Source organism: Sceloporus occidentalis, unplaced genomic scaffold (genome assembly GCF_023333645.1).
Source record: "Sceloporus occidentalis isolate IW3139 unplaced genomic scaffold, rSceOcc1.0.p SCAF_1, whole genome shotgun sequence".
NCBI classification, from domain to species: Eukaryota; Metazoa; Chordata; class Lepidosauria; order Squamata; family Phrynosomatidae; genus Sceloporus; species Sceloporus occidentalis.
The window spans coordinates 36,374,038-36,398,424 of record NW_028316981.1 but is presented as its reverse complement, the minus strand read 5'-3'; the positions used below and the strand labels follow the sequence as shown (position 1 = coordinate 36,398,424).

General features: G+C 40.2%; 1 protein-coding gene across 2 annotated transcripts in view; it reads left to right on the top strand.

The window, feature by feature from the left end:
- Positions 1–24,387, top strand: part of FRMD4B (FERM domain containing 4B) — a 286,248-nt gene that overhangs the window by 210,052 nt on the left and 51,809 nt on the right. For both annotated transcript variants that reach the window (XM_089519398.1, XM_089519389.1), the window contains 4 exons: positions 2,020–2,103; positions 6,711–6,776; positions 7,696–7,753; positions 10,868–10,954. In XM_089519398.1, coding sequence (XP_089375524.1) covers positions 2,020–2,103; positions 6,711–6,776; positions 7,696–7,753; positions 10,868–10,954 — 295 coding nt within the window. The remainder of the gene's footprint in view (positions 1–2,019; positions 2,104–6,710; positions 6,777–7,695; positions 7,754–10,867; positions 10,955–24,387) is intronic.

Here is a 24,387-nt window from a genome sequence, read left to right as displayed (position 1 = left end):
CGGCTAAGTTTTGGAACATATTTATACCTGAAAACTAGCACCAAGTAATGGGCTATCTGGTCAAGTAACAAAGGCTGGATATCTTTTCCCAGGAATTTACTTATTGCTGGCTTTAATTTTAATGTGACAAAAACAGTGATTGGATCAGGATATCCCTGAGATGGATGGATGGGGAAGTTTGTCTGGGGACACAACAGGGGGAAGGTAGAGAAGTTGGCTTACCTCTTTGAGTGCAAGGAGATCCATTGTTTCAATTTGTGAGAGGAAATGCAGATTACTTGGGTCAAGGAAGTAGCACTTAATTCACACATTTAGATTTGCTGATCTTGTTTACCTGAATGTACACATGCTTCAGGACACTTTTTTCCCCTCTTGGGAACCTGATCTACAATTCCTGAAAGGTCATCAATCTCTCGAAAACATGCTATCTCCAGATATGAGAGATAAAAATACAGTGGACTCATCTGTGAACTTGCCAACCATGGATTTGAGATTCCACAGACAGCAAGCCCCGCTGTTTTTAATGGAGGTGCATGCACATTGTGCTAACATAGGAAACAATGGGTCTTGAGCTCCCACATTTTTTGTTATCCATGGGGGGGGGGGGACAAAATGGCTCCCCCATAGATACACATGGATGACTGTATGAGGACCTCAAAATTCTGCAGGGGGATGCAGGCATGGTAACAGTCTATATAGTGTGTGTGTGTGTGTGTGTGTGTGTGTGTGTGTATGTGTGTGTGTGTTCATGAGTGAAATATCTAGTGTGTGTGTGTACATAACACAAACCTCCACATAACCACGTACATTATTTGTGTGTTATTCCTCCATCCCATTTTAGAAATATTAGAATAATGAGTTGGCTCCTATGTTACAGGAGCAGAACTATGCCAACTTGTTGTTTTTCCTAGACAAAAGTAGAGGGGAGTTATTTCTTCACTAAATTTTCCATTTCTCTCAGTGGCTGCTGACTATGCTCCAGAATGTTGCTAAAGGGTCATCTATAGGTCCTCCTACCTACCTCTCCAAAAGGAGAAGTTTATATTCACAGAAAAGTTTGAGAACATCTTTTCTCCTTAATGCAAAGTTACTGTACTGTTGGGAAGGTGATTCATCCATTCCCCTTATCCTTCATATTTTGCAGGCAGTTGCATGCCTACAGAAAAGTTCTGCTTAGAGAGTGAGTGTGTGGTACCTGTGCTTTTACCTGAATTATTTAAGGGTGTAGTGAGCTCTGCAAACAATTTTGAACAAGAATTTGGAAAGCTTGTATGGTGTATGAACAGCTTGCTCAACTAGAAAACTAATGGCAGGCAGCCTAGTGAATCTTTCATTCACGAAAGTCATGTCAGTGCTTGTGCTCTCTGATAAAGCATGCAGAAATCCTGAAGAAACTGATGAGTTTAATTAGGCATGTGCACTGAAAGCATTGCCCATTTTGGTTTTTTTGACAGCTTTTTTGTCTTCCCAAGATAATTAAATAGATATGTGTCCAATGTTGATAATGGGACAATTTAAAATTTACTTTTTTAAGATCCCCCCCAACCCTAAACACCACTTTTTCTGCTCCCTTATTTTGCTTGATTTTCATCAAAAGTGCTTTTTCTAAAATGTAAGTATTTACATTGGGAATTTTAACTTCAGTTTTTCACGTTTATCATCCATTTAGATCCAGATGTGTCAATTAGAGGAGGAAATATTCAGTAGTCGTGTCTAGGAGCAAGTGAATGTTACCACTGCCTCTTTTTCCTCAGCTACTTAGTTACTGGGTTTTCTCAACAGCACTGTGCTTCTAATCAGAATAGTAATGAAAGTGTACCTCTTTTGTTCATAGCTGTCATGCAAGAAGGCCTATAGGATTCCGTTGCTATGACAGCTGCTGTACACCATGAATGAACTTGCTTTTAAGTGGCTAAAACTCAGCCCTCTTTGCTATAAGAAACCAATGGAGGTTTTGTAATTCTACAGTAGTGACACTTTATCACACTTTGGGTGTTTTCCTCTATTTTAACTTTTAAGTGATGAAAATGCAAGAAAAGATCTAAAGAACCTGCCTGCCTTTCCAACTAAGACTCTTCAGGAACACCCTTCACTTGCATACTGGTAAGCCATTTATTTAATTTACTTGTTGATTCTGTTTGTATCCTGCTCTTTGTTCTGGCTCAAGTTTAGAGTCCCCCCACCTTCCTGCTTACTTTATCATCACAACAAACCTGCAAAATAATAAGGTTGGGTCAGTCAGATAAAGGTAACCAAAGTCATTCAGTGACCTTGGCAGCTGAGCAGGACTTTGAGCCAAGGTTTTTCTGGTTCATCCAGCACTGAGTAGAATCCACCACAGTGGTTCCCACACCCAGCACACATGTAAACATTTTTATGGGACTATTGAACTCTCCTTTCAGGTGGTAGTTATTTGAAAAGCAGTTGAACAAATAGTATAGATAGTGTTTAATGCAAACTCTGGAAGTAAATGCTGCCAAAGGAGTTTAGTAGGATGCAAGTATATTTGAATTCAGATCCAGGATTTAATGATAAGTTTATATGTTCGAGAAAGCAATAGCTCAGCATATGAACAGTTTAAATAAGCTAATATTCACAGGGTTTTTTCCCCAGAGCAGTCTCAAGGACACAGTTCTATCCACACGTATTCAGGAGTAAATTCAATCACAGTAATTTCTCAGTTACGTCTCAGTAGACAGGTCAGTAGACAGGTCACACAGTTAAGTAAAGCTGAAGCATTTTGGACAATTCAGAGACAATTCTTTGGTAAATGATATGGCAATGGTAGCCTCACTATCAAGTTGTGGCAGAGTTTAGGAAAGTTACTTTCTTGGGCTACAGCTCCCAGATCCCCCATGCAGTAGGTATACTAGCTGTGCCATGCTGACTGAGATTCTGGGTGATTTAGTCTGAAATGAGGTGTTTTCTGCAGTGTACTTCTCAACAAATACTAGTAGCTTACGGAGATGTGATGTGCAAGTTCCACAGCTATTCCCAGTCTTAAGGAACTTTTCTTGTTTGTCAAGTCAAAGGCTTTCATGGTTGGCATCTAAAGCTTTTGCCTGCACAATTCCCACAGGTGTGTGTGTGTGTGTGTATGTATGCACACACACATCCCTCCACATTTGCGGCTTTGACTTCTTGGGGATTTGATTATTCACAGATTTTATTAGTATGTTCTCTCTAGGAATATCTAGGTCCTCCTGCACAACTCTATGATCAAGTCGCCCAGAAGGACCTAGGGATTCCTAGACAGAACACTCCACTAGGCAATGTAAAGTCGAAGGCTTTCATGGCCGGCATCCATAGTTTTTTGTGGGTTTTTCAGGCTATGTGGCCATGTTCTAGCAGAGTTTCTTTCTGACGTTTCGCCAGCATCCACTAGGCATTTGTAGCTTCTGTGGTCAGTGTCCGGCAGATGTTGACCACAGAGTTGCACTGGAGGACCTAGAGATTCCTAGAGAGGTGTTCTCTAAGGTAAAAACATGGTGTTTTTGTTATTTGCGTCCTATGCCCTTAACCCCAGTGAATGTGCAAGGATGAGTGTATATAGTCCACACGCTTCCATGCCACCACCATCTGAAGATGCCAGCCACAGATGAAATGATAGGAATAAATTCTGCCAGAATGCGGCCATATAGCCCAGGAAACCCACAGAAAACTTTTTGTGAATTTCTCGCTGAAATAAAACACAGCTGCTGACCTGCAAGCAAACTAAGTTACCATTCTCATGAATACATTTTTATGATTTTGACACCCAGAGCTAACTTACAATATTGTTCTGCCTAGGCCACATCTGCACTGTAGAAATAATGCAGTTTGATACCACTTTAACTGTCATGCAGATTATCTGCATCCTATGCAGTCCTGGAATTTGCAGCTTCTTGGAGCACCAGAGCTCTCTGACAGTGAAGGCTAAATATCTCACAAAACTACAAGTCCCAGAATTTTGTAGAATTGAGCCATGGCAGTTAAAGCAATGTCAAACTGGAGTAATTCTGTAATGCAGATTGAGTCTGAGACAAAGGTCAAAGTAGTACCCTGCACCATTCCAAGTACGGAAACCAATTGGATGGGCAGATGAAGCTTACTGCAATACACCGCCAACATACTATCCGGATCACAAAGAGCAGCAGACCAGTTTAGTGTAGGACAGGTCGTGTGCCCTACACAACTGAGTCCTCCAAAAAGAAGACGGTGGTAGTGGCTTAGGAGAAACAATTCGTGCTGCCTCCAGCTGGTTGCCTCACTCAACCTAATGGTAGAGGAAACCCTGGTCATATTATATGATTTTTTTAAAGAATTCAAGCATCAGCATAAATACTATAATAATACCAAGAGAAATCCAGAGATCATTTATTTATATTATGGTCCTATGTATGCAGATAAGATTTAAGCAGAGATCTAATTTGACATAGGTTGACAAACCTTATGTGTGCTAAAGGGCTGGTAGCTTTTGTGTTACCAGACCTTCTACATCTTTCAATATTGATGTCACTCACACATTCAACAGGTGAAGCTACTCCATTTGTTGTAGGTCCACGTAACGAATGGGGGATGTTTTACACATTTTGCAGTTTGTGCAGCTGTTAAAGGTGTAGGAGCCCTACTAGAAAAACAGGAGATGAGTTGGGACATGAGTTACATTCTGTAATTACCCCTCCAAATAAAGTTTCCTAAGTTGTGAAGATCTCATCTGGCTTTTGATGTTTCAGTTGTGGCATAGTGGCTCAAACTGGGATTACCTGTTGTTTTTCTTCACAGAGGTTTGGTTCCTTTAGCATTTCCATAGCATGAATGTGGACAACTGATTTTTTTTTAATTTCATGGTATTAGGTGATTGTTAAAATTCAGAACCTCTGTAGGAAAACACAGGGTGATCTTAGCTCAAGCTTAAACAGTTATTCCAGATCTGTTTCCTATTGACAAAGATAATGAGCTAATGCCATCAGTTTAGTGGTAAAAAAATGAAAGGAGAACCATGTTGCATTAGACCAAAATGCCATTAAGTCCCCCATCTTGTTTCACACAGCAGCTAACCAGTTGCTTCTGGAAAGTTAGCAAGTAAAAGCATAAAGGCAGTAGCCTTTTTTGTAGATGCTTCCTAGTGTACTGCCTCCAAATGCAGATAAGCATCACAACAATTCATCATTTGAATTAATTTTAAGCCCTTCTAAACCACATATTGTGGCATTGAATTTCATCAGTAAATTAATCACTATCTGCAGAAATACAGTTCTGTGTCTGTTCGGCATCTTCTGCCAATCAGTTGGGTAATCCTGAATTCTGCTATTAGAGTAGGAGAAACAAATATCTCTGACTATTTTCCTTACAAAGCTTTTTGCAGTGAGTGAATTAATATTAAGCTGTCTTGTGTCCAAGCAGACTTGGTTAGAAAGGCACGGTACAAAGCGCCAGGAAGAGGCAGCTGGAAGCTGCCTCTCTTTGCTGCGTAGACGTGCCACAGCAATCAAATGGTGCGGCTACGCAAAAAAGGACCGCTAAAAAGTGGCTCCTTTTTGCGCTGCCACAAAATCTGGAGGCCGCGCAGCAGTGGCATCATTGCTACACGTGCCATCTATTCGGCACTGTGCAGCGAGTACGCCCTCGTCACGTGCGAGGGGAGTGTGGGCCAGGCGCCCCTCACACATGACAAGGGCATCCTTCGGGGCCTGTCCATACCGGGCCTATGTTTTTCAAAATGTATAGAGACAAATGTGTGTGAATCATCTTCACCCAAGCCAGTATTACACAGATTTCACCCTAGGCTGATAAAGGGAGAAAAATAATAATAGTGGCATCACATAAATTGATGTGACTTCATCATTATTGTTAAATGATCACTGTTTTTCCCTGAGCTGGTAAAGGAAAGCGGGAGTTGAAAAATTGCCCTTCCCTCATCTATCAGTTATATGAACTAGTTTATAAAAAGGGGGGAAGGGAAGTACAAAAAACTGTTATTTATCAACTCAATCCCTAGCTCTTCCCCAAAATGTGTATTTTTGATATAAAGCTACCTTACCTATCCTGATGTCTTCCAGTTGTATGGATTATGACTCTCATCATACCCCAGCCAAAGGCAATACTATCTAGGGTGATGATTACTATGACCCACATCTAGAGGGCAATAGGCTAAGGGAAGATTAGGCAGTTGTCTGACATGTTTGGGTGCAGCTACCTTTACTCATGTTACTGACCATTTTAAGCTGCAAATTCTCCCCATGGTGACACATAATGAAGTCCTGTTTGATAGGGATGGAGGCAAGGCTACACCTGCTGACAAAGCTCCACCTGCTTTTGCAAGTTCAACTTTCTGTGTTGCTACAGCTGTTTTAACACACTTGGTGCTTTTGCGGTAGTAATGGTGCATTCCACAAAGGCTTGCACAATATTACAGGGTTAATTACAGGTGGGAACTCAGCATGCTTTGTCAAGAGAACTTTCCCATGATACTGTTTAGTGTCGTGAATTACAGAATCTGTGCTTGGAAAGTTACTTTGGGCACTACAACCCCCAGAATTCCCCAGCTAGCAAGCTCAGCAGTTGTGCTGACTTGGGGACCCTGGGAGTTGTAGTCCTAAAAGGAACCTTGCATATACTTTGTAGAGAAAATATGTGAAGTGACTTTTGTGTAGATCAAATAGAGTTCTGGTTTCTTATAAAACAGTCCTTTTAATCTTAATGGACCATTCTATTTGTTCCATCCACAGTGAGGACAGAGTGATTGAATACTATATAAAAAATAAGGGTCTGACCAGAGGACAAGCAATTGTTCAGTAAGTGTCTCACTTGGCTCTTTTTGGGGAAAGGTGAAATGTAACAGGGGGCTTTGGTAATATGTTGAGTGTTAGTGGCTGAGGGGCAATGATCAAATAATGAAATGAGACATGCATTCCAACAGTTCACAAAGGCATAGAAACCTGTTCTGGCCCTGTCAGGGCTCTTCAAGATGTTCACACTCCTTCCCTGCATTCTGACATACACCTTCCACTTCCACCAGTACCCATATTGTTCTCTATCCCAAGGACATCAGCTTCTTTGTCAGCTGAAGAATGCCTTTCATAATATGGCATATAACCAGGAACTGATCCAGCAGTAGAAGCTGTGTAAACAACTGACAAATCCTATCAATGGGTACTTTGCTGGTCAGATCTCATTTCCTGGATATATCTTTTTGAAGTTTATGTATACTTTACTGTTGAAATTTCTGTCACAGAGACATAAAGTAGGTCATCTGCATTTACAGTGGAAGTGTGCTGCCCAGAACTAAACTTGGAAAACAGTTCAGACCTATATTGTAGAGTTCAGCCACTAGAACTGGAGCCAAGTTTCTAATGAAGTTCAGCTGTTATACAGGCAAGTAGGAACAGACTGAGCACCTGGCAAACTTCACCACAACACTATGCGAGAGAGCCTCCACTTCCCCAAAAATGAGAAAACACCGATTGTTTTTTTACTGAACGCATTTGACATTTTGACTGTGTAGAGTGTTGCTTCAGATGCACTAATTTCTAAAAACATAGGTGTTGAGTGACCTATTCTAAAAAAAGAAAGAACATTTTTTGGGGGGGAAAATATCCCCATCTGCTTTTACATAAAACAAAGGTAACTATCAGTCTAAACTCATCAGTCAGAGGATATGTGTTTCACAGAAGACTGTACAGAACTGATCCACTTGTGAATCTCTCTGTGTAGGTACATGAAAGTGGTTGAAGCCCTGCCAACTTATGGAGTCCATTATTATGGAGTAAAGGTTAGTGAGTGCCGGAAACAAACCTAATTATCATGATGTAAGTGGATGAAGTTCAGAAAGAGAAGATCACCTGGAAAAAAAAGAGGAATGAGGGATTCTTTCAAGAGGGCTGTTAGTTAGTAAAAAGAACTGACCAGCTAGCAAGCAAGCCAGTTAAATATGTGTATGCTGTTTTTCATCCAATCATGTCACAGTGCATTTCACGACAAAATAAAACTGCATAATTTAAATGCCATGGGCCCTTGGTATCTGCTGGGTTTGGTTGCAGACCCCTCATAGATGCCAAAAACTGTGGATGCTGAAGTCCCATTAAATACCTTGGCTTAGTAAAATGGTGAGCCTTAGTTAAAATGGCAAAATCAAGGTTTGCTTTTTAGAATGTATATATATTTTTTATATTTTTATGCCATTGATGTTTGCATCCATGGATAAAGAAACTGTAGATAAGGAGTATCTGTACTGTACTACAAAACCACACAAAACCAAAATGCTTTGTAAAAACAATGTTTTTCCTTCCTTCTTTCTTTCCTTCCTTCCTTCCTTTGCTGGTTTGAAAATGCCTGGGAGAATATGAATGTCTGGATGGCTTAAAAGATTATGGTATAGGAAACAGATTAATTTCTCTGGGGAGAGAATTCCACAAACAAACTTCTTCCAATAAGAAACATCATATCTAATATTTATGGGAATGGAGAAAAAAATGCTAGACTGATAGATAATAATGTATGTTGGAAGTGGCAACTCTACATGTTCAGAACTTTCTGCCATTCTTTTAAAAGAATTTGGAAAATGTGGTTACCGTATATACTATAAGTCGAAAAATGTATACTACAAAATTGACCCAAAAAATTATACATTAGTCAATATGGTAATAAGATGGCGGGATGAGGGAGCGTTCACTCCCCAAGCCTCTTCCCAGCCTGGTTGCCTCTGGAAGGGACAGCCAGGCTGGGAAGACACAAGGAGAGTGAGCAGGACATCCTTTATATCCTTGGTTACTTGCTCTTCAGTTTTACGCTCAATTTATCCTCTAGTCATAATAAAATCCAAATTTTTGGCCCCAAAACCTACCCTTGACTTACACACGAGGCAGACCTATGCACAAGTATATATGGTAGTTTAGATTGCTCCAAGGATTTTCTTTGTGTCCTGATGTGACCTGTTGTGAAGGGAAACATGAAAGAGCTGCAAGTACTTTAATAATAAATTTGTGGAGACCAATTAAGTCCTTCAATTATAAATGGCACTTCTGAATCATTGAGTACTTAGAAGCAGAAGACATTCTGGACATGAAGAATGTGGACAGTAAACTTGTCCACAGGCTCAGGTTGAAAAGAGGAGAGAGGGAAGAACCAGTTTGGCCGCAAACTTGTTAGTGTGTGTGTGTGATCAGAACTGCATTAGTTTTGATTCTGGAAAATCTCCAGTATGCTGTCACAAATATCTGAGTAAAAACAAATGACTAAAAGAGAGATGTGTCTAAAATGACTTTGTGGCCTGTTTCATCTTTTATTTATTAAAATATTTTTTATCCTTTCATTATGAGATCTCACGGGCAGCAGACAACTCTGAATTAAAACTAATAAATAATTTAAACAAGTGAAAAATGTAATAAACAATTCAATCAAGTTAAAACTCATTTAAAAAATGTGCATCCTTAAGAGTGCAAAAATAAATCAGGCCACAAAAGTTTAGTAAAAAGCCACATCTTGACCTGGCACCTAAAAGACACCCATATTGATGCCAATCACACTGCAACACTGATGTCACTATCACTGATGGGAGGAGGGCCCTTCTGGCAGATCTCAAGCCCTGGCCAGGCGCATATATATATATATATATATATATATATATGGAGAACTGTTCCTTCAAGCATCAAGAACCCAGACCATTTAGGGCTTTGAAAGTCATCACCATCACCTTGAATTGAGGCAAGAAGCAGATGGACAGCCACTTTCATTACTAAGAAAGCTGTGTTAATGGCAAGCTGAAATGTTTAACAAAACAATTTTAAGCTGTTGTTATTATTATTATTATTAACCTTTATTTATAAAGCGCTGTAAATTTACACAGCTGTTCTTGTTTCGCTGAGTGGATATGTTTAAGTGACATGTATAGTTTTAGACACTATATAGTGGTTTGCCTACTATGAACCAGAAACTTCTTGTTCACTTCTGCCATAAGGGATTGCTGGCAGTAACCATGTCATTAGAGTGGTGACTGCTCAAGACTGTAATCCAAACTTGATCCAAGTTTCTGAACACTAGGTCCAAAATAGATTGAACACCTTGGATGATTCCTTTTAAGTTTGAATTAAAACCTAGATCAGCATTTTAGACAGCTCCTTAAAATTTGGAATATGGGAACCAGCAGCCACCATTAACTTTTTCTATGGTCTTAGGCATGTCACAGTCTTTTAGTTTCAGTCTTCCATTTGGAATAAGAAGTTAATACTAATCATAATTTAAGTGACAGGGGTGTTGAAAGGATTATGGAAATAATTTATTTGCTGTAAAATGTTACATGTTACTATTTTCTTGTCTGAAGCAGAGTCCTATAAAACTGGAACTTTTCATAGTTTCACTGAGCAAAGACATTAGAACAGCAAGAATAGGTTTTTTTACTTACTTCCTTTCTCTGTTTTGCATGTAAAGTAATTTATGGATGGTAGACTCCAACCTTAAATAGATTGGGATGTATTCCTGAGTAAATATGCATAGAATTGTTTTGCCTGTGTACATAACCTATTAGTTTCTTTCAACCGTATTCCAGTGCAGCTGTACTTTGGACACATCCCTCCCCAAATCTCTCTTCTTGGTGTTTTACCACCCACAGATTTTCTTGCACTCCTGCCCTGTCTGTAGCCCCTGTTTCAAAGAATGCAGCTTCTTTTCCCTATTGCTTTCTGCCTGTTTGCACAGCATTTTCCAGCTGGGAAAGGAATGGCGACCACTTTAAACAATAATCCTTTGCTCGGATGATTGCAGGTGCGCCAACAAAGAGCTGCCTAACCTGCAGATACTTGTTGCAGAACAAAGTAGTTAAATGTTCTATCAACTCAGCAGTTCTTGACTCTGACTTGAGCCTCACCATTTGTATTCTTCTAATCTACAGGATAAACAAGGAATCCCATGGTGGCTTGGGATCAGTTATAAAGGAATTGGCCAGTACGATTTACAAGATAAAGTCAAGCCCAGGAAAGTAAGTCTGGATGTGTATGTGTTTGATTATAATACATAGATGTGGAGGCAGAAGAACAAAGTAGACATTTAGCAGTGTTTTCTCCAACCATTTGAAACAAGTGAGTCCAGGAAATTTTGTTTTGACATGGGTGAAATATGTGTGTTAGAGAAGGAATGTTCCTCTTTATGCAGATAACTGAAGGTGCTGACAGCTGACCTAGGCTGCCATTTCCCCTGGGAAGCTCTTTTCAGATGTATTGAATTTGTGAAAATTTCATTTCTATGCAAAAATAAAAAGGCTTGTGTTTAGGGTGTTTAGTGCAGTAAAAGGAGAGTCATGGAACAGAAACAGTTCTCTTTTGTTGGACTTAATGTTGACAGTCACGTGCATAACATTTATATATATTTTTATTATCCTCCCTAGATTGTCAGCAAATTTAAAGTAATTCACCATGTACTTTGTTTTCTACTGGGCATGTGTGTTGTGGCTGTTATTTCTTAGATTCTTATCCATATCTACACTTAAAAGAGCACTTCCTTTAACAGAAGGGGGAACCACATTTTGTTTCCAAAATGAAATAATATGGTTTGCAGAATTTACTTGGGGGCAGGGGGGGAAGCTGTACTCACACATTGTTGTTGCATCCCCAAAGTATCCATGTGTGATCTTCTTTGGAGGCTGTGTCCCACATTCTTAACCAAATGAAATGAAGTAGGTAACCACTGGAGTGTTTCTGATAATGGCATTCTGGTTACAGAACAGTCTTCCCAGAAATGTTTGCCTGGCACCATTGTTATGATCTTTGCAGTACCAGATACGGTTTTTTGTTCACTATAGGTCTCTTAGTTTTAAAATATTTATTTTAATAAAAAATATATTGATTTTATTTTCATAATTGTAATAACCTTCACATTTTGTATTGCATTTTAATGTTGCATTTGTTTTATGAACCACCCAGAGAACTTATTTTTAAATTTAGTAAGCAATAATATTAGCATATGATGATGGTGATGATAACCTGGAAAGTCCCATTGCCAACATGTTTGGAGCTTTGAAAGGGAAGGCTGTCCCCTTGAAAACCTCTCCTCCGCCACCTGTTGTCACAGGCAGGATTCAGGGTGGATTGATGGAACAGCCAGCAAAACCAGAAGAACAACACTTTGGAGAAGCCATTGTTACTTTGTCTTTGCTGCAACAGGGCAGTTACAGATGTTGATAAGATTCATGACATAGGAGATTTGGTCCAAAAATCCAACCAGTGTTGCTTTCTGCCTACAGAAAGCCCCAAGTAAGACATGAAGGCAATAATTACCCTTGTTTGCCCTCCCCATCCCAAATACACATCATAACTAAGAACCGTATTCTCCAAAAGCATGCCAAATTCCTGTTTACAGCCTTCTAAGCTATCAGCCTTCATGGCATCTTTTGGGAGCATATTCCTTGCATTCAAAATGTGCTGTTGTGTGAAGAAATCCATATGTTCTCTGTCTGTCTTGAATTCGCCACCTGGCTATTTCATTGGATGACCCTAGGATCTAATATTATGGGAGCAGTACAAATCTGTGTTTTTTTTAAATCCATTGGTCTAAATCCAGTATTTTGCAATATTTTGCCACCTTGAGTCCCTATATTGGAAGAAAGGTGGGATATAATAATAATAATAATAATAATAATAATAATAATAATAATAAATATTAGTGTGTGCTTTCAAGTCATTTCCAGGCTGTGGCAATCTATCATGAGGTTTTATCGGCAAAAATTCCAAAAGGCTGGAAGTTATTAGGCGGTAGAGCCCTATATAACCTCAACTCCTCTCAGCTCTCCAAATCTTGGCAGGAAACACCAAGATAACCATTAATGTGGCCTCTCTCCATAGGAGGCCATCAAACTCTTATCCTACTTACCATGCAAGCAGTGTGGGGGGATAACTATTTCTCATATAGCAGTTAAGGAGGAAAAGCATTACACCTTCTATTTTTTTTCAGGACACATTTCAATGCCCTAGTTATGAGCTAGGAAACCCTATGGAGCTTAGGTTCAGAACGTCTGAAAGACTGTATCTCTTTATATCAGTCTGCCTGACTTTTAAGAACTTTGGGAGAGGGTTTCCTCTTAGTCCCACCACCTTTGCAGCTACAGCTGGTGAAGATACAGTGAAGAGCCTTTGCAGTGGGTGCTCTCAAGCTGTGTAAGTCTCCTTTAGCCAACTAGGCTGACCCCCCATGATCTCCTTCCACTTGTAGATAAGACCTTTATATATAAATATAAATATAAATATACATCTGGCAATTAAATGGCATTGTTATTGTTGTTATTATGTTTTTAAATAATATTACATTGTTTTAAATAATATTACATTGTTTTAAAGTATTGATGTTTTAATATGGTACTTTTAAAAAATAAATTGCTAAGTTTTAATTGCCGTACCTTGTTTTAATTCATGTTATTAGCTGCCTTCGATCCCAATCAGAAGAAAGGCAGAAAAATTAATTATTTGATTACATCCTATGTGTATAGAGTTGAGCCAGTGTGGCATAGTGGTTTGAGTGTTGGGTTGCGACTCTGGAGACCAGGGTTTGATTCCCAGCTTGGCAATGAAATCAACTGGGTCACCTTGGGTAAGTCACATACTCTCAGCCTCAGAGGAAAGCAATGGAAAACCACCTCTGAACAAATCTTGCCAAAAAAATCCCAAAAGAGCATAGCTTCACCTTAGGGTCCCCATAAGTCAGAAATGACTTGATAGGACACAACAACAAACAACAATTGTATATAGAGAAGAAAAAATAGAGTGAGAAGGTTGAAGACATTCCACTGCTTCAAGAATAAGTGACAGAGAAACAATCTACAATTCTTACTCTTATTTCATTTCTATTATGATTGGCTTGTGTCCTCCTTTGGCAATATTGGTACTGCTTCTGTGCTCTTTAACAAGGGCTTGCAGTGCTGACCTTGCCATTAGGCAGGGTCTGGCAACTGCCTTAGGCAGTAGAATATAGCTGTCACTAAAGCACAGCAGATTTTTGGTGCTTTAATCTACTGTTGTATTCTGATTGCTAGGGACAATGAAAGGGCTTGTGGGATTTTTCTGCCTCATGTGCCTAATTACCCTAAAGGCACCAGATCCCATCTGATCTTAGAAGCTAAGCTGGGTCTGTCCTGGTTATTACTTGGATGGGAAACCATCAATGAATACCAGGTGTCACAGGCTACATATATTTCTGAGGAAGGAATTGGCAAAACCACTTCTGAGTAATTTCTTGCCTAAGAAAACCATTTCAAATTCATGGAGTCACCATAAATCAACAGACAACTTGAAGGCATGCAAACACAGAGAGAGTGAGAGGCTAAAGTAACTTCCCTGGTTATGGGCACTACAGGGCCTTCATGGACTATCCTTCCTCCCCAACCTTGCCACATTATATTCTCTTCCAATTTGGAATTGAAATGGTTTTAATTGGCATTGTTATCAGTTGATGCATATAAGATATGCAAGACTGTGAAGGCAGGAAATAATTTTTATTGTTGCACAAAAGTTAAATAAACCAAAACAGTCTGGCATTTGGTAGTTGCATAAATATTCATCCCTGAGTCAGTAGTTGGCTAATGTACCTTTGGTGGCAATTACAGCTGCAAAACTTCCTGAGTAAATGTCTTATCAGCTTTGTGCATCTTGCTATTGCATTCCCCCTCCCCCCCAATCTGCTTGGCAAAATTGCTCCATCTCTGTCAGGTTGGATGGAGAACATCAGTGAACAGCACTTTGACTGGCCCATTCTTGTTGTTCTTGTTGTTAAACCACACTAGTGTTACATTGGTTACATGTTTAGGGTCATTCATCTGTTGAAACTTCCACTGCAGTCCTAAATTTCTTTACAGTCTGAAACAGGTTTTCTTCTAAAAGTACCTTGCATTTGGTTTTATCTGTCTTGCCCTCCACCAAACCAGTTTCTCAGCCCTGCCAATGAAAAGCACCCCCCACCAGAATGCTTCATCATATGGACAGTGTTATGATATGGATGAGTAAGGTTGGCTTTATACTATGCAACCTTTTGCAACAAGGCCAGAAAGTTCAATTTTTCATATTATCAAATCAGAGAATCTTCTTCCACATGTTTTCTGTGTCCCAAACTGCAATGGGTCTTTGATAAGGATTTGTTTCAGCAATGACTTTCCCCCCTCCATTCTTCTATAAAGCCCGGTTTTGTGATATATCAGGATAATTGTTGCCCTGTGGACAATTTCTCCCATCTCAGGTGCAGATTTTTTACTTGGTAACTGAGGGCCCAAACAGACAGGCCAAAATAAAGCTGCTTTGGGTCACTTTGGAGGTATGCTCTTTATATGACATATGCATCTGAAGAGGCCAGAAGCTGTGCCAAAGCTGCACTCCAGTCCTTAGTACTGGAGCATGGCTTTGGCGTGACTTCCAGCCTCTTAATAAGCATGCAGCATTTAAACAGCATACCTCCAATGTGACCTAAAGCAGCTTTATTTTGGCGTGCCTGTTCGGGCCCTGAGTTTTGGTAGACAGCCTTCTCTAGGCAAAGTCATGGTTCATCCATTCTCTTTGTATTTTGTAATAGTGGCTTTAGAAAGCCAGCATGATGTAGTGATTTGAGCATTGGATTATGATTCTGGAATCCTTGCTCAGCCATGGAAACCCACTGGGTGACTTTAGGCAAATCACACACTCTCATCCTTAAAGGAAGGCAAAGGCAAACTCTGAAAATTTTTTTTACCAAGAATACCCCATGATAAGGTTCATCTTAGGGTCACCATTTGTTGCCATAAATCAAAACAACTTGGAGGCACGCACAAAAACAACAAAAACAATGGATTTAACAATGATAATGGTGATGTTCCTAATTTGAGATTTGTTGTTGTTTGTATAAAACAAACTTGGTTGATGTCTCTTGCCAACCTTACTCCAGACTTATTTCAACAGCTCACTGGTCCTTATGATGCTGTTTGGAAATGCTCTCCAACATGCTCTGGGACCTTCCAGAAACAGGCCCCTTTATTCTGAGATTTCATAGGAGTGGGATTGCTCCCATGTAGACTACATTCAATGACTTGTGTGACTTCTGGAAGCTTTGGTTCCCACCAGAACATATTTAGTTGCATCATGATCAACAAGTGATAGTGCTAGAAGAAAGTTTCCCCATTACTTTTCTATATTTGTGCAGTTGCTATTAACAGTACAAGTTCTGGAATGGAAGCAATCTAATGTTCATCATGATATATTCTGTATTAAAATATCCACACAGGTTGTGTGCCATACTCTCTTTCACAGTGGAATCCTTGTCACATCTAAGTGTCCCTGCAGTAAGACACAATACCTCAGAACCCTTTTTGCAACATAAATTGATTGCCAGGGAAAATGAGCCCTTTTAACTTTGCCAGACAAGAGGGTATTACCCAAAACCTATCTCAGCCACCTTTAACAATCCTCCCCCCCCCCCCCCACTATCCCAATTTCATTCCTCAGCAAACCATAAACATCTGGAAAGAGTCCTGGAGTCCTTGGAAAGAATCAGTTTACCCTGCTGGATATAGCAAGGAGCACGTGTAGCAACTCTGCCGCAGGGGAGATGCACCTTGTTTCTTCCCAGCCACACCTCTATGCATTGCCTGTTTTTCTGAGCTGGTTGGTCTGCTATTCTTCATGCCTCCAAAGCTATTCAGGGGTCAACAGCTGGTGTACATTTTTCTGCATTTGCACATTTTCCTAAAGGGCTTTAGCTTCCTCTGGCTTCTCAGAATACAATCCAAGTATGTGTTCAACAGTTGATACATCTGGTCAACTTTCTGGAAAAGGTCTGCATCTTAAGGTGTCCCAGCAGGCTGCATCTACACTGCAGAAATGATGCAGTTTTAACTGCAGTGGGTGACTGATATGGAATTCTGGTGTTTGCAGTTTTGTAAGCTATTTATCCTTTTCTGTCAAGTAGCTCAGATGCCACAATAAACTACAAATCCCCGGATTCCATAGGATGGAGCCATGGCAGTTAAACCAATGTAAAACTGCATTAATTCTGCAGTGTGCAGCAGCACTAATGTGGGATTTATTTAACACCTTAAGGGTGCAGAAATTAGATATTCCAGACTAGGGAAACCACTCAGAGTCAGGGGCTTTCCCAGCAGAAAATGATCACCAGTTAGCAGACACTAATCCTCTTTTGAATTAGCCTCCCAGCCTGAGGCCTGCCATCAGCAACAGAACAATACAGATGCAAATCACTCCTGCATTCCCAGGCTCACACAGTATATATATACCCAACTTTTTCCAGGCAAGCATTCTCTAAAGATGCCAGCCACAGATGCTGGCAAAATGTCAGGAAGAAACTCTTCTGGAACATGGCCACATAGCCCAAAACCCCCACAAAAACTATGGATGCCGGCCATGAAAGCCTTCATCTTCACACTTGGGAAATTTACTTTGTTTAGACAGCAACTCTCAGGATCCTCCAGCCAATGTAGCCACTGGCTATACTACTAGTTTAGAAAGTTGGGGAGTTGAGCTCCAGAAAAATAATGGTTTCATTTTCTAAGCTTTAACTCCCCTCACTTGGTGGAAAGTGGTGACTCTCCCTGTCATTGTTTGACAGTTCAGTTTTTATTTATACACTGGTTTCCCGCAAATTATGCCTAAGGGCAATTCACATCAAAACCAGCCAACCAATATGGCACGCAGTGTAACAAATCAGAAATAAGCATTCTACAATATCTCTGGAATGTCTGGTGTGTTTATCCAGTCACTCATGAGTGTGCAGTGATCAAATAATATAATGGATTTTTATTCTATATTTTTAACTGTGTATAGCCTGCCTTGATGCCAGCAGAATTTTGGTTGTGTTGTTTAACACATGCAACCCTTTGTCAAAACACTGGGTTGGAAGCAGACTAGGTTTGTAATATTTACCTGTGAAACCTGAACCAAGTTTCCTGGCTAGAGGGGATGTTGAAAATACCTGCACCATGCTGCTCATTCTTAGGCAAAGCAAATTACTATGTTGCTCTCTCCCTCCCTCCCTGCCTTCTTTTATAAGGGGATTAGAAAGATTCATTGAAAATATGAATGGTTACAGGTCATTTATAGCAGTATGATTTCCACTTTAACTGCCAGAGCAACATCCTATGGAAATCTGGGACTTGCAGTTTAGGAAGGTACTTAGAATTCTCACCAAACTGCAGAGCCCAGGATTCCATAGGATGCAGCCAAGGCAGTTAAAGTGGAATTGTTCTGCTACAATGTTGTTGTATAAAAGGGCTCATACTGAGTATACATTTCCTTCTGTATCAAATAAAATTTGACTTCCATAGTTGACCATACTGTTTCATTCACGTTCTGTTCTCATGCTGGTGTATCTGTTTGATCTCAGGGGACAGAAATGTTAGATTAAACATTCCTTTGGTCTCATCCAGTTTAGGTAGCCTTATTATTATTATTATTATTATTTATATCCCATCTTTCTCCTGATAATGGGACTCAAGACAGCTAATACAAGATTTAAAACAATACAAATTAAAAACAGTTCAAAGGCATTTTAAAAACATAAATATAAGGTTTTTAAAATCTTATGCTCTCATTGGAAATTTTTGGTATAATGAATGACAAGTGTTTGTTTCCGTAGCATTTTGCAGTTTGTTCATGGCAACTACAGGTTTCTGAAAGAGTTACACAGCATAGACTAGAGAAGGAAGTGAGGGGAGACAGAGTCCAAAGGAGAGAGAAGAGAGATGGCAAATTCTGAGACCAATCAGCTTCTGAAAGCAGTGACACATTTTAAGGAAGACGTCATAGAGGAGGAGAGAGTGCAATTTCTTCTTTACACAGAGGGTGGTTCTGTGTTTGCCAGGCATAACAAACTGCAAAAGTGAGCAAAGACAATTAAAGCTAAGAGTGTTTGGAAGGAGAAAGAAATAAACATGTTTAGTAAAGGTGTGAATTAGAGATGGACAGAGGTGAGATCAATAGAACCTTTCCTCAAAATATGTTTGGTCCATTGTATAAATGTAGTACCGCTCTGCAGTAGGTAATTGTGGTCTCACAACACATATGATAGACCCCTTAATTTTATTCCACAGAAAGCAAAAAGTTTCGATAGAGCCTTCTTCCAGAGTCCAACCAAAGAGTCTCTGACAATGAAATCTTTTTAGCTTTCTGTGGAAAGCCCCTAAGGCCTCAATCATGTGTATAGTAAGATCACAGTCACCTAACACACGGTGATGACTGTGCCACCTAAATTCCAGCATGTCTGAAGCGCATGTCTCATTCAAGGCCGGAACCTGAAAAAATTGCCTTTTGAATGAGAGATACTGGGACAAAGTCACAGTCTTTTACCACCTGCCCTTATGGGGTTAAACTGCCAACCAGGCAGGGAATGAAAACTGACTTTGCCTCTTAAGTAGATGTTTGGAGGAAGAAGGGGCCCTCTATATCTGATTAAGAACATATGAAGGTCCCTTATATGGGTCAAGACATTGGTCTCTATGACCAATGTATTTTCTGCCACTCTGGCTGACACCAGCTTTCTGTGGTCTCAGGGAGGAGTCTTTTTTCCCCATCACCTGCTACCTGATCTTTTAAACTAGAGATCCTGCAGATTGATCTGAGAACCTTCTGTATCAAAATCACATATTTTGTATCACTGAGCTGTGGTCCTTTCAGTCTTCATCCCTGTAATCCTAGAAATGCAGAATCAAATCCTTAGCACCAGATTTTTAGGAGCACTATACTTCAAAAGAGAATTATCCTCATCTGCGGCCTTTCAGTACTAACCCACTTAGGTTTAAAAAAAAAAATCAGGGGTTCAAAATCCTTGATACAAGTTTTAAACTCACAGAAGGTGATTCTGGGGATGAGTGGGGAATTCTGACTTTTATCATTTAAAAAATTAACTTTTCTGAGCTCTACAGCTAAGAGAGTGTTCCAGTTTTGCATTCCTCTCTCAGAAATGTATATATTTGCAAAACAGCTATAGATTCCTGTGGATCTATATTTTCCTATAGATTTCAGCATTGTCATTTTATATGTATTGATTGAAATATGGAAACATTTAATATGGGTATAAATATATAAGACATTGAGGGTTGGGTTTGAATACAGCTATTGAAATGAATACTGATTTATTTGATTTTTTTTCAGTTTAGGAAGGAAGTGTTACTGCTTGTTAACATCACTGTTTCAGAATATTTTTTTTTCTCTGTGTACTCTTACTCGCCAAACAGTTATTACTTTCCCATTGTCAGCTGTTTCCTACAAAACTTTATAATTTGCAGTATAGTTTACAGATTAACCACAAGGTGTAGGGATTATATCTTGCAAGATTTGAGAGTTTCAATATGTTGAAACTTGTTTTCTCTATGCATATTTACAAGGAAACGCTGACTGTATACGGTTTCCATTGGTTTTGTATTCGAAGCTGGAAAGCTTCTTTGATTTTGAGATATAGAACCTCTAGTAAGATTAAGGTGTGTTGACCTCTTTTTCTGGAAGTATTCCAGCTGGGTAACTAACCGCATTCTCTTTTTCCCTGGCCTTTAGTCAGTTCCACATTCTTTGAAGCTGCTGTCAGAGATGACTGCAAGCATCCTTTAATTTCAACATACCCCCTGAGAATAATCCTCTCCCAGCTAAACTGTGTGTGCATAGAGGGGAGGGGAGCAGGAGGCTGGCACAACTCTGCTTTTCTTAAGAGCAAAAGAAGCAAGTGGATCTTATAAATCCTGCCTGCTCTGTCACTGTTGCCCACTTTTGCATAGTACACATCCTTTTTCCCATTTCACAGTAGTGAGCACACACTAGTCAAAGTTTCACCAACTAGAAATCTGAATAAAGGGTTAGAGGAGACGCCCAATAAAGCCAGGAGAGTATAACATTGCCTTTTTGTTATTGTACCTGCTGCCTTCCCAGAAAGACAGATCCGAAAACTGAGAGTACATGATCCAGCCAAAATTAATTTTCATTCACTAAAAATTTTCTGGGGGGGGGGGGGATAGCAAAACAACTGTGTAAAGTGTGAGATATTTTCTGAACCCCAATGAGAAGTCTTGCAAAGCATTCAGAGGTGCCACATGCAGAGGTGTGTTTGTGTGTGCAGAAGCAAATGTGTTCTACTCAGACACCCAGAACATCAGAAGACACAAGGTGGAATGAAAGGGAAACAAAATCAGACACTGAAAAAACAAAACTTCTTGTAGTGTGAGATGTGAAGACACATTAAACTGTTACCTTCCATGGCCTGATAAAAGAAACCCATTATAACCTTCAGAATGTTTTTGGTGTGTGTGTGGGGTGGGGGCACTTTGGCAGAAAGAATGTAAAACCAGAGGCTTCTCTGCTGAACTGTCAGATAGGGCCAGTTAGAAGTAGAGATGGAGCAGTGGCAGATAGGAATGGATTAATTTTTGAAAGGGACAATTAGAAATAGAAAAATGGTTAGGCTGGGCATGGATAAGATCTCAATAAGGACTTTGGTTTGATGGATGCTGAGTGTGGAATGAAATTAAGGGGGAAATCTTACTTTTGGGGAGGGAAATGTACTATAATGCTAGATGTTTAACTTAACTTGTTACACAATACCTCTTTACTCTTCTGTTTTCTGCATATTTTTATTACAAAAAGCGGCTGCCCGACTCCCCGGGCCAGCCGCTTTGCTGAAGGGAGCCGGCGCGGCTCCATGGCCCCAACTTCCGGGTTGGGGCCTGCCCTCCGCCCCGATTGGTGGCTCGGGCTGGAAGGGCCCTCCCCTTCCTCCCGGGCCGCTCTAGTAAGGGCGGAGGAAGTTTCTATGGTGGGGCTCCAGTCCTCCAGGGCGGCCCATTGGTTGGGGCCGCTTTGGAGGAGGAGCCTCAGTATGGGGTGATGGGCGGGGCCTTGGCTATATATTGGCCACGAGGCCAGGCCCCGCAGCCATTTGCCGCTCGGCTCTCCCACCCACCCTCCGCTTGGGTTCTTGGGTATATTGTCACAACTTGGGGCGGCAGCATAGGACAGGATCTGGTTGGTTTGGTTACCAGGGCTATGGAGCACTGGTTTGGGAGTCAATTGAGACCTGGGGGCAAGCTGTGCAAGGGTTGTGGCCATTGCGGGGGCCACAACATGGATATGCCACCCGGTGACTAGGGGCTTTGTGATCTAGAGAACGCCTGATGTGATGGCGGCCAGTTTGCGGTACTTAGCCCCTAGGTCATCCCAACGCCTGGCGGTCACCAGGCATGCTGCTTATCGATTAACCGAGGGGTTAGTCGATGCTTCAGATCCTGACCTTATGCTTTGTGCCAACCCTTCTGTTTTGGTTTGCTGTTGCTAATAAAGTTGTGGCCTTTCTTCCAATATGGTGTTATGTGGTTTTTAGTGCCGGCCTCCTAGGCAAATTTTAATATATATAAGGAAAGACGTATAAGCAACTTAGCCTCAAAAATAACAGTAGAATTTTTGTGTAAAATTATTCAGAGATTTTGAAAACTGTATATCCTTGATACTCTTTAAATATATTAATAAAACATTTTTCAGCTGACTAGAGCAAAATGCATATGTATGCATGTGGCAGTCCTGTACATGTGTGGCTAAATAATGGATAAAGAGCTGTAAAGAAACAAGATAGATGACTGAAATATCCCCAGCTATTGGCCTTCTATCTTTGTGGATGGCAATTCAAAACTACTACATAAATCTTTTAACTTCTTCACTGTGCCTGGATGCCAGGCTAGAAATAACTCTGGGTTGGGAGAATTTAGCTCTGGAAAAATGGAGGTCTAGAATAGACTCTAGCTTTGATAAATAAATGTACTTAATATATAAAAAATGTAAGCAGCACACAAATATCTTTTATAATAAACGGCATCTATTTATTCCATATGTTAGTAAAAGCTTAGGAGTTCTCTATTCACCTAAAACACATACCAATTTGTGGATAAAACACATACCAATTTGTGGAATCAGAATTCAAAACACTGCAGAAATAATCCAGTTTAAGGCAGCTTTAACTGCCCCTGCAGTGTGTTTTGGACCAATGTTTTAGCTTAACATATAATGAATACTCATAGTTTGGGTTTTTAAAGTGCATTTAATTGAAAACCAAGAGTTGGTGAGATTTGTTCAGAGGGGGGTTGCCTTTGCCTTCCTCTAAGGCTGAGAGAGTGTAACTTGCCCAAGGTCACCAGGGGGTTTCTGCGGCTGAGCAGGGATTTGAACCTTCATCTCCAGTCGTATTTCAGTATTCCATCCATAGAGATAGAGAGAATATCTATGCATTCTTATTGATAAAAAGTGTATGTCATCTTAAAAATTGTATATAAAAGTATAGTTCAGTGCAGCCTTGTTGTTTTTGTTCACCTTCAAGACTCTGAAATATCATAGGGGTTTCTTGGTCAGATTTATTCCGAGGAGGTCTGCCATTACTTTCTTCTGAAACTGAGAGAGTTTCAAGATCATCCAGTGGGTTTCCATGGCTTAGCTGAGATTCAAACTCAGACCTTCTGGGGTTCTAATCCAACACTGAAACCACTACATCACACTGGTTCTGACAATACATACTTACAGAAAGGAAAACAACATTCAGCTGCTAAAAATCATAGTGTGTGTGTGTATGTGTGTGTATATATATATATATATAGGGATGTGGTGGCTCAGGTGGTTAAGACATTGACCGCATAGAAGCTGTTTTGACATCTGTTAAAGATGAAGCAGCAGGGATGCAGTGGCTTAGTGGTTAAGATGCCAGTTCTGATGATCAGAAGATCAGAAGGTTGGTAGTTTGAGGCCCAAGTGCTGCATGATAGGGTGAGCTCCTGTCACTAGTCCCAGCTTCTGCCAACCTAGCAGTTCGAAAGCATGGAAATGCAAGTAGATAGATAGGTACCACTTCAGTGGGAATGTAACAGCGTTCAGTGCAATCATGCTGGCCACATGACCACCAGAGCAGTCCTTGGACAACGCTGGCTCTATGACTTAGAAACAGAGATGAGCACCGCCCCCTACAGTCGGTTAAGACTAGACATTCATGTCAAGGGACTACGTTTACCTTTTTAAAGATGAAGCAGAGCAGTGGTTGGGTGTAGAATGATTGTTCCTGAAATGTTTAAGAGCCAAATTGTTTAATCTTCCAAATTTCTGATGGCTTCAAACTGTTAGCGTTTAGGGCCAAAGCAGCAATGTTTTGTCATTAGGGAGTATTACTTTATGGAAATCTTAGCTGTCTGAAAGCCCTTAATGCCTCAATAATATTAGTATTATTATTCCTTTCTACAGTGGGCCCTTGGAATCTGCTGGGGTTTGGTTCCAGGACCCCCTGTGCATACCAAAATCTGTGGAGACTCAAGTTCCGTTATATACCATGGCTTATTATAATGGTGTCCCTTATATAAAATAGTAAAATGAATATATACTGTATTTTCTGTCGTATAAGACTACTTTTTAACCCAGGAAAATCTTCTCAAAAGTC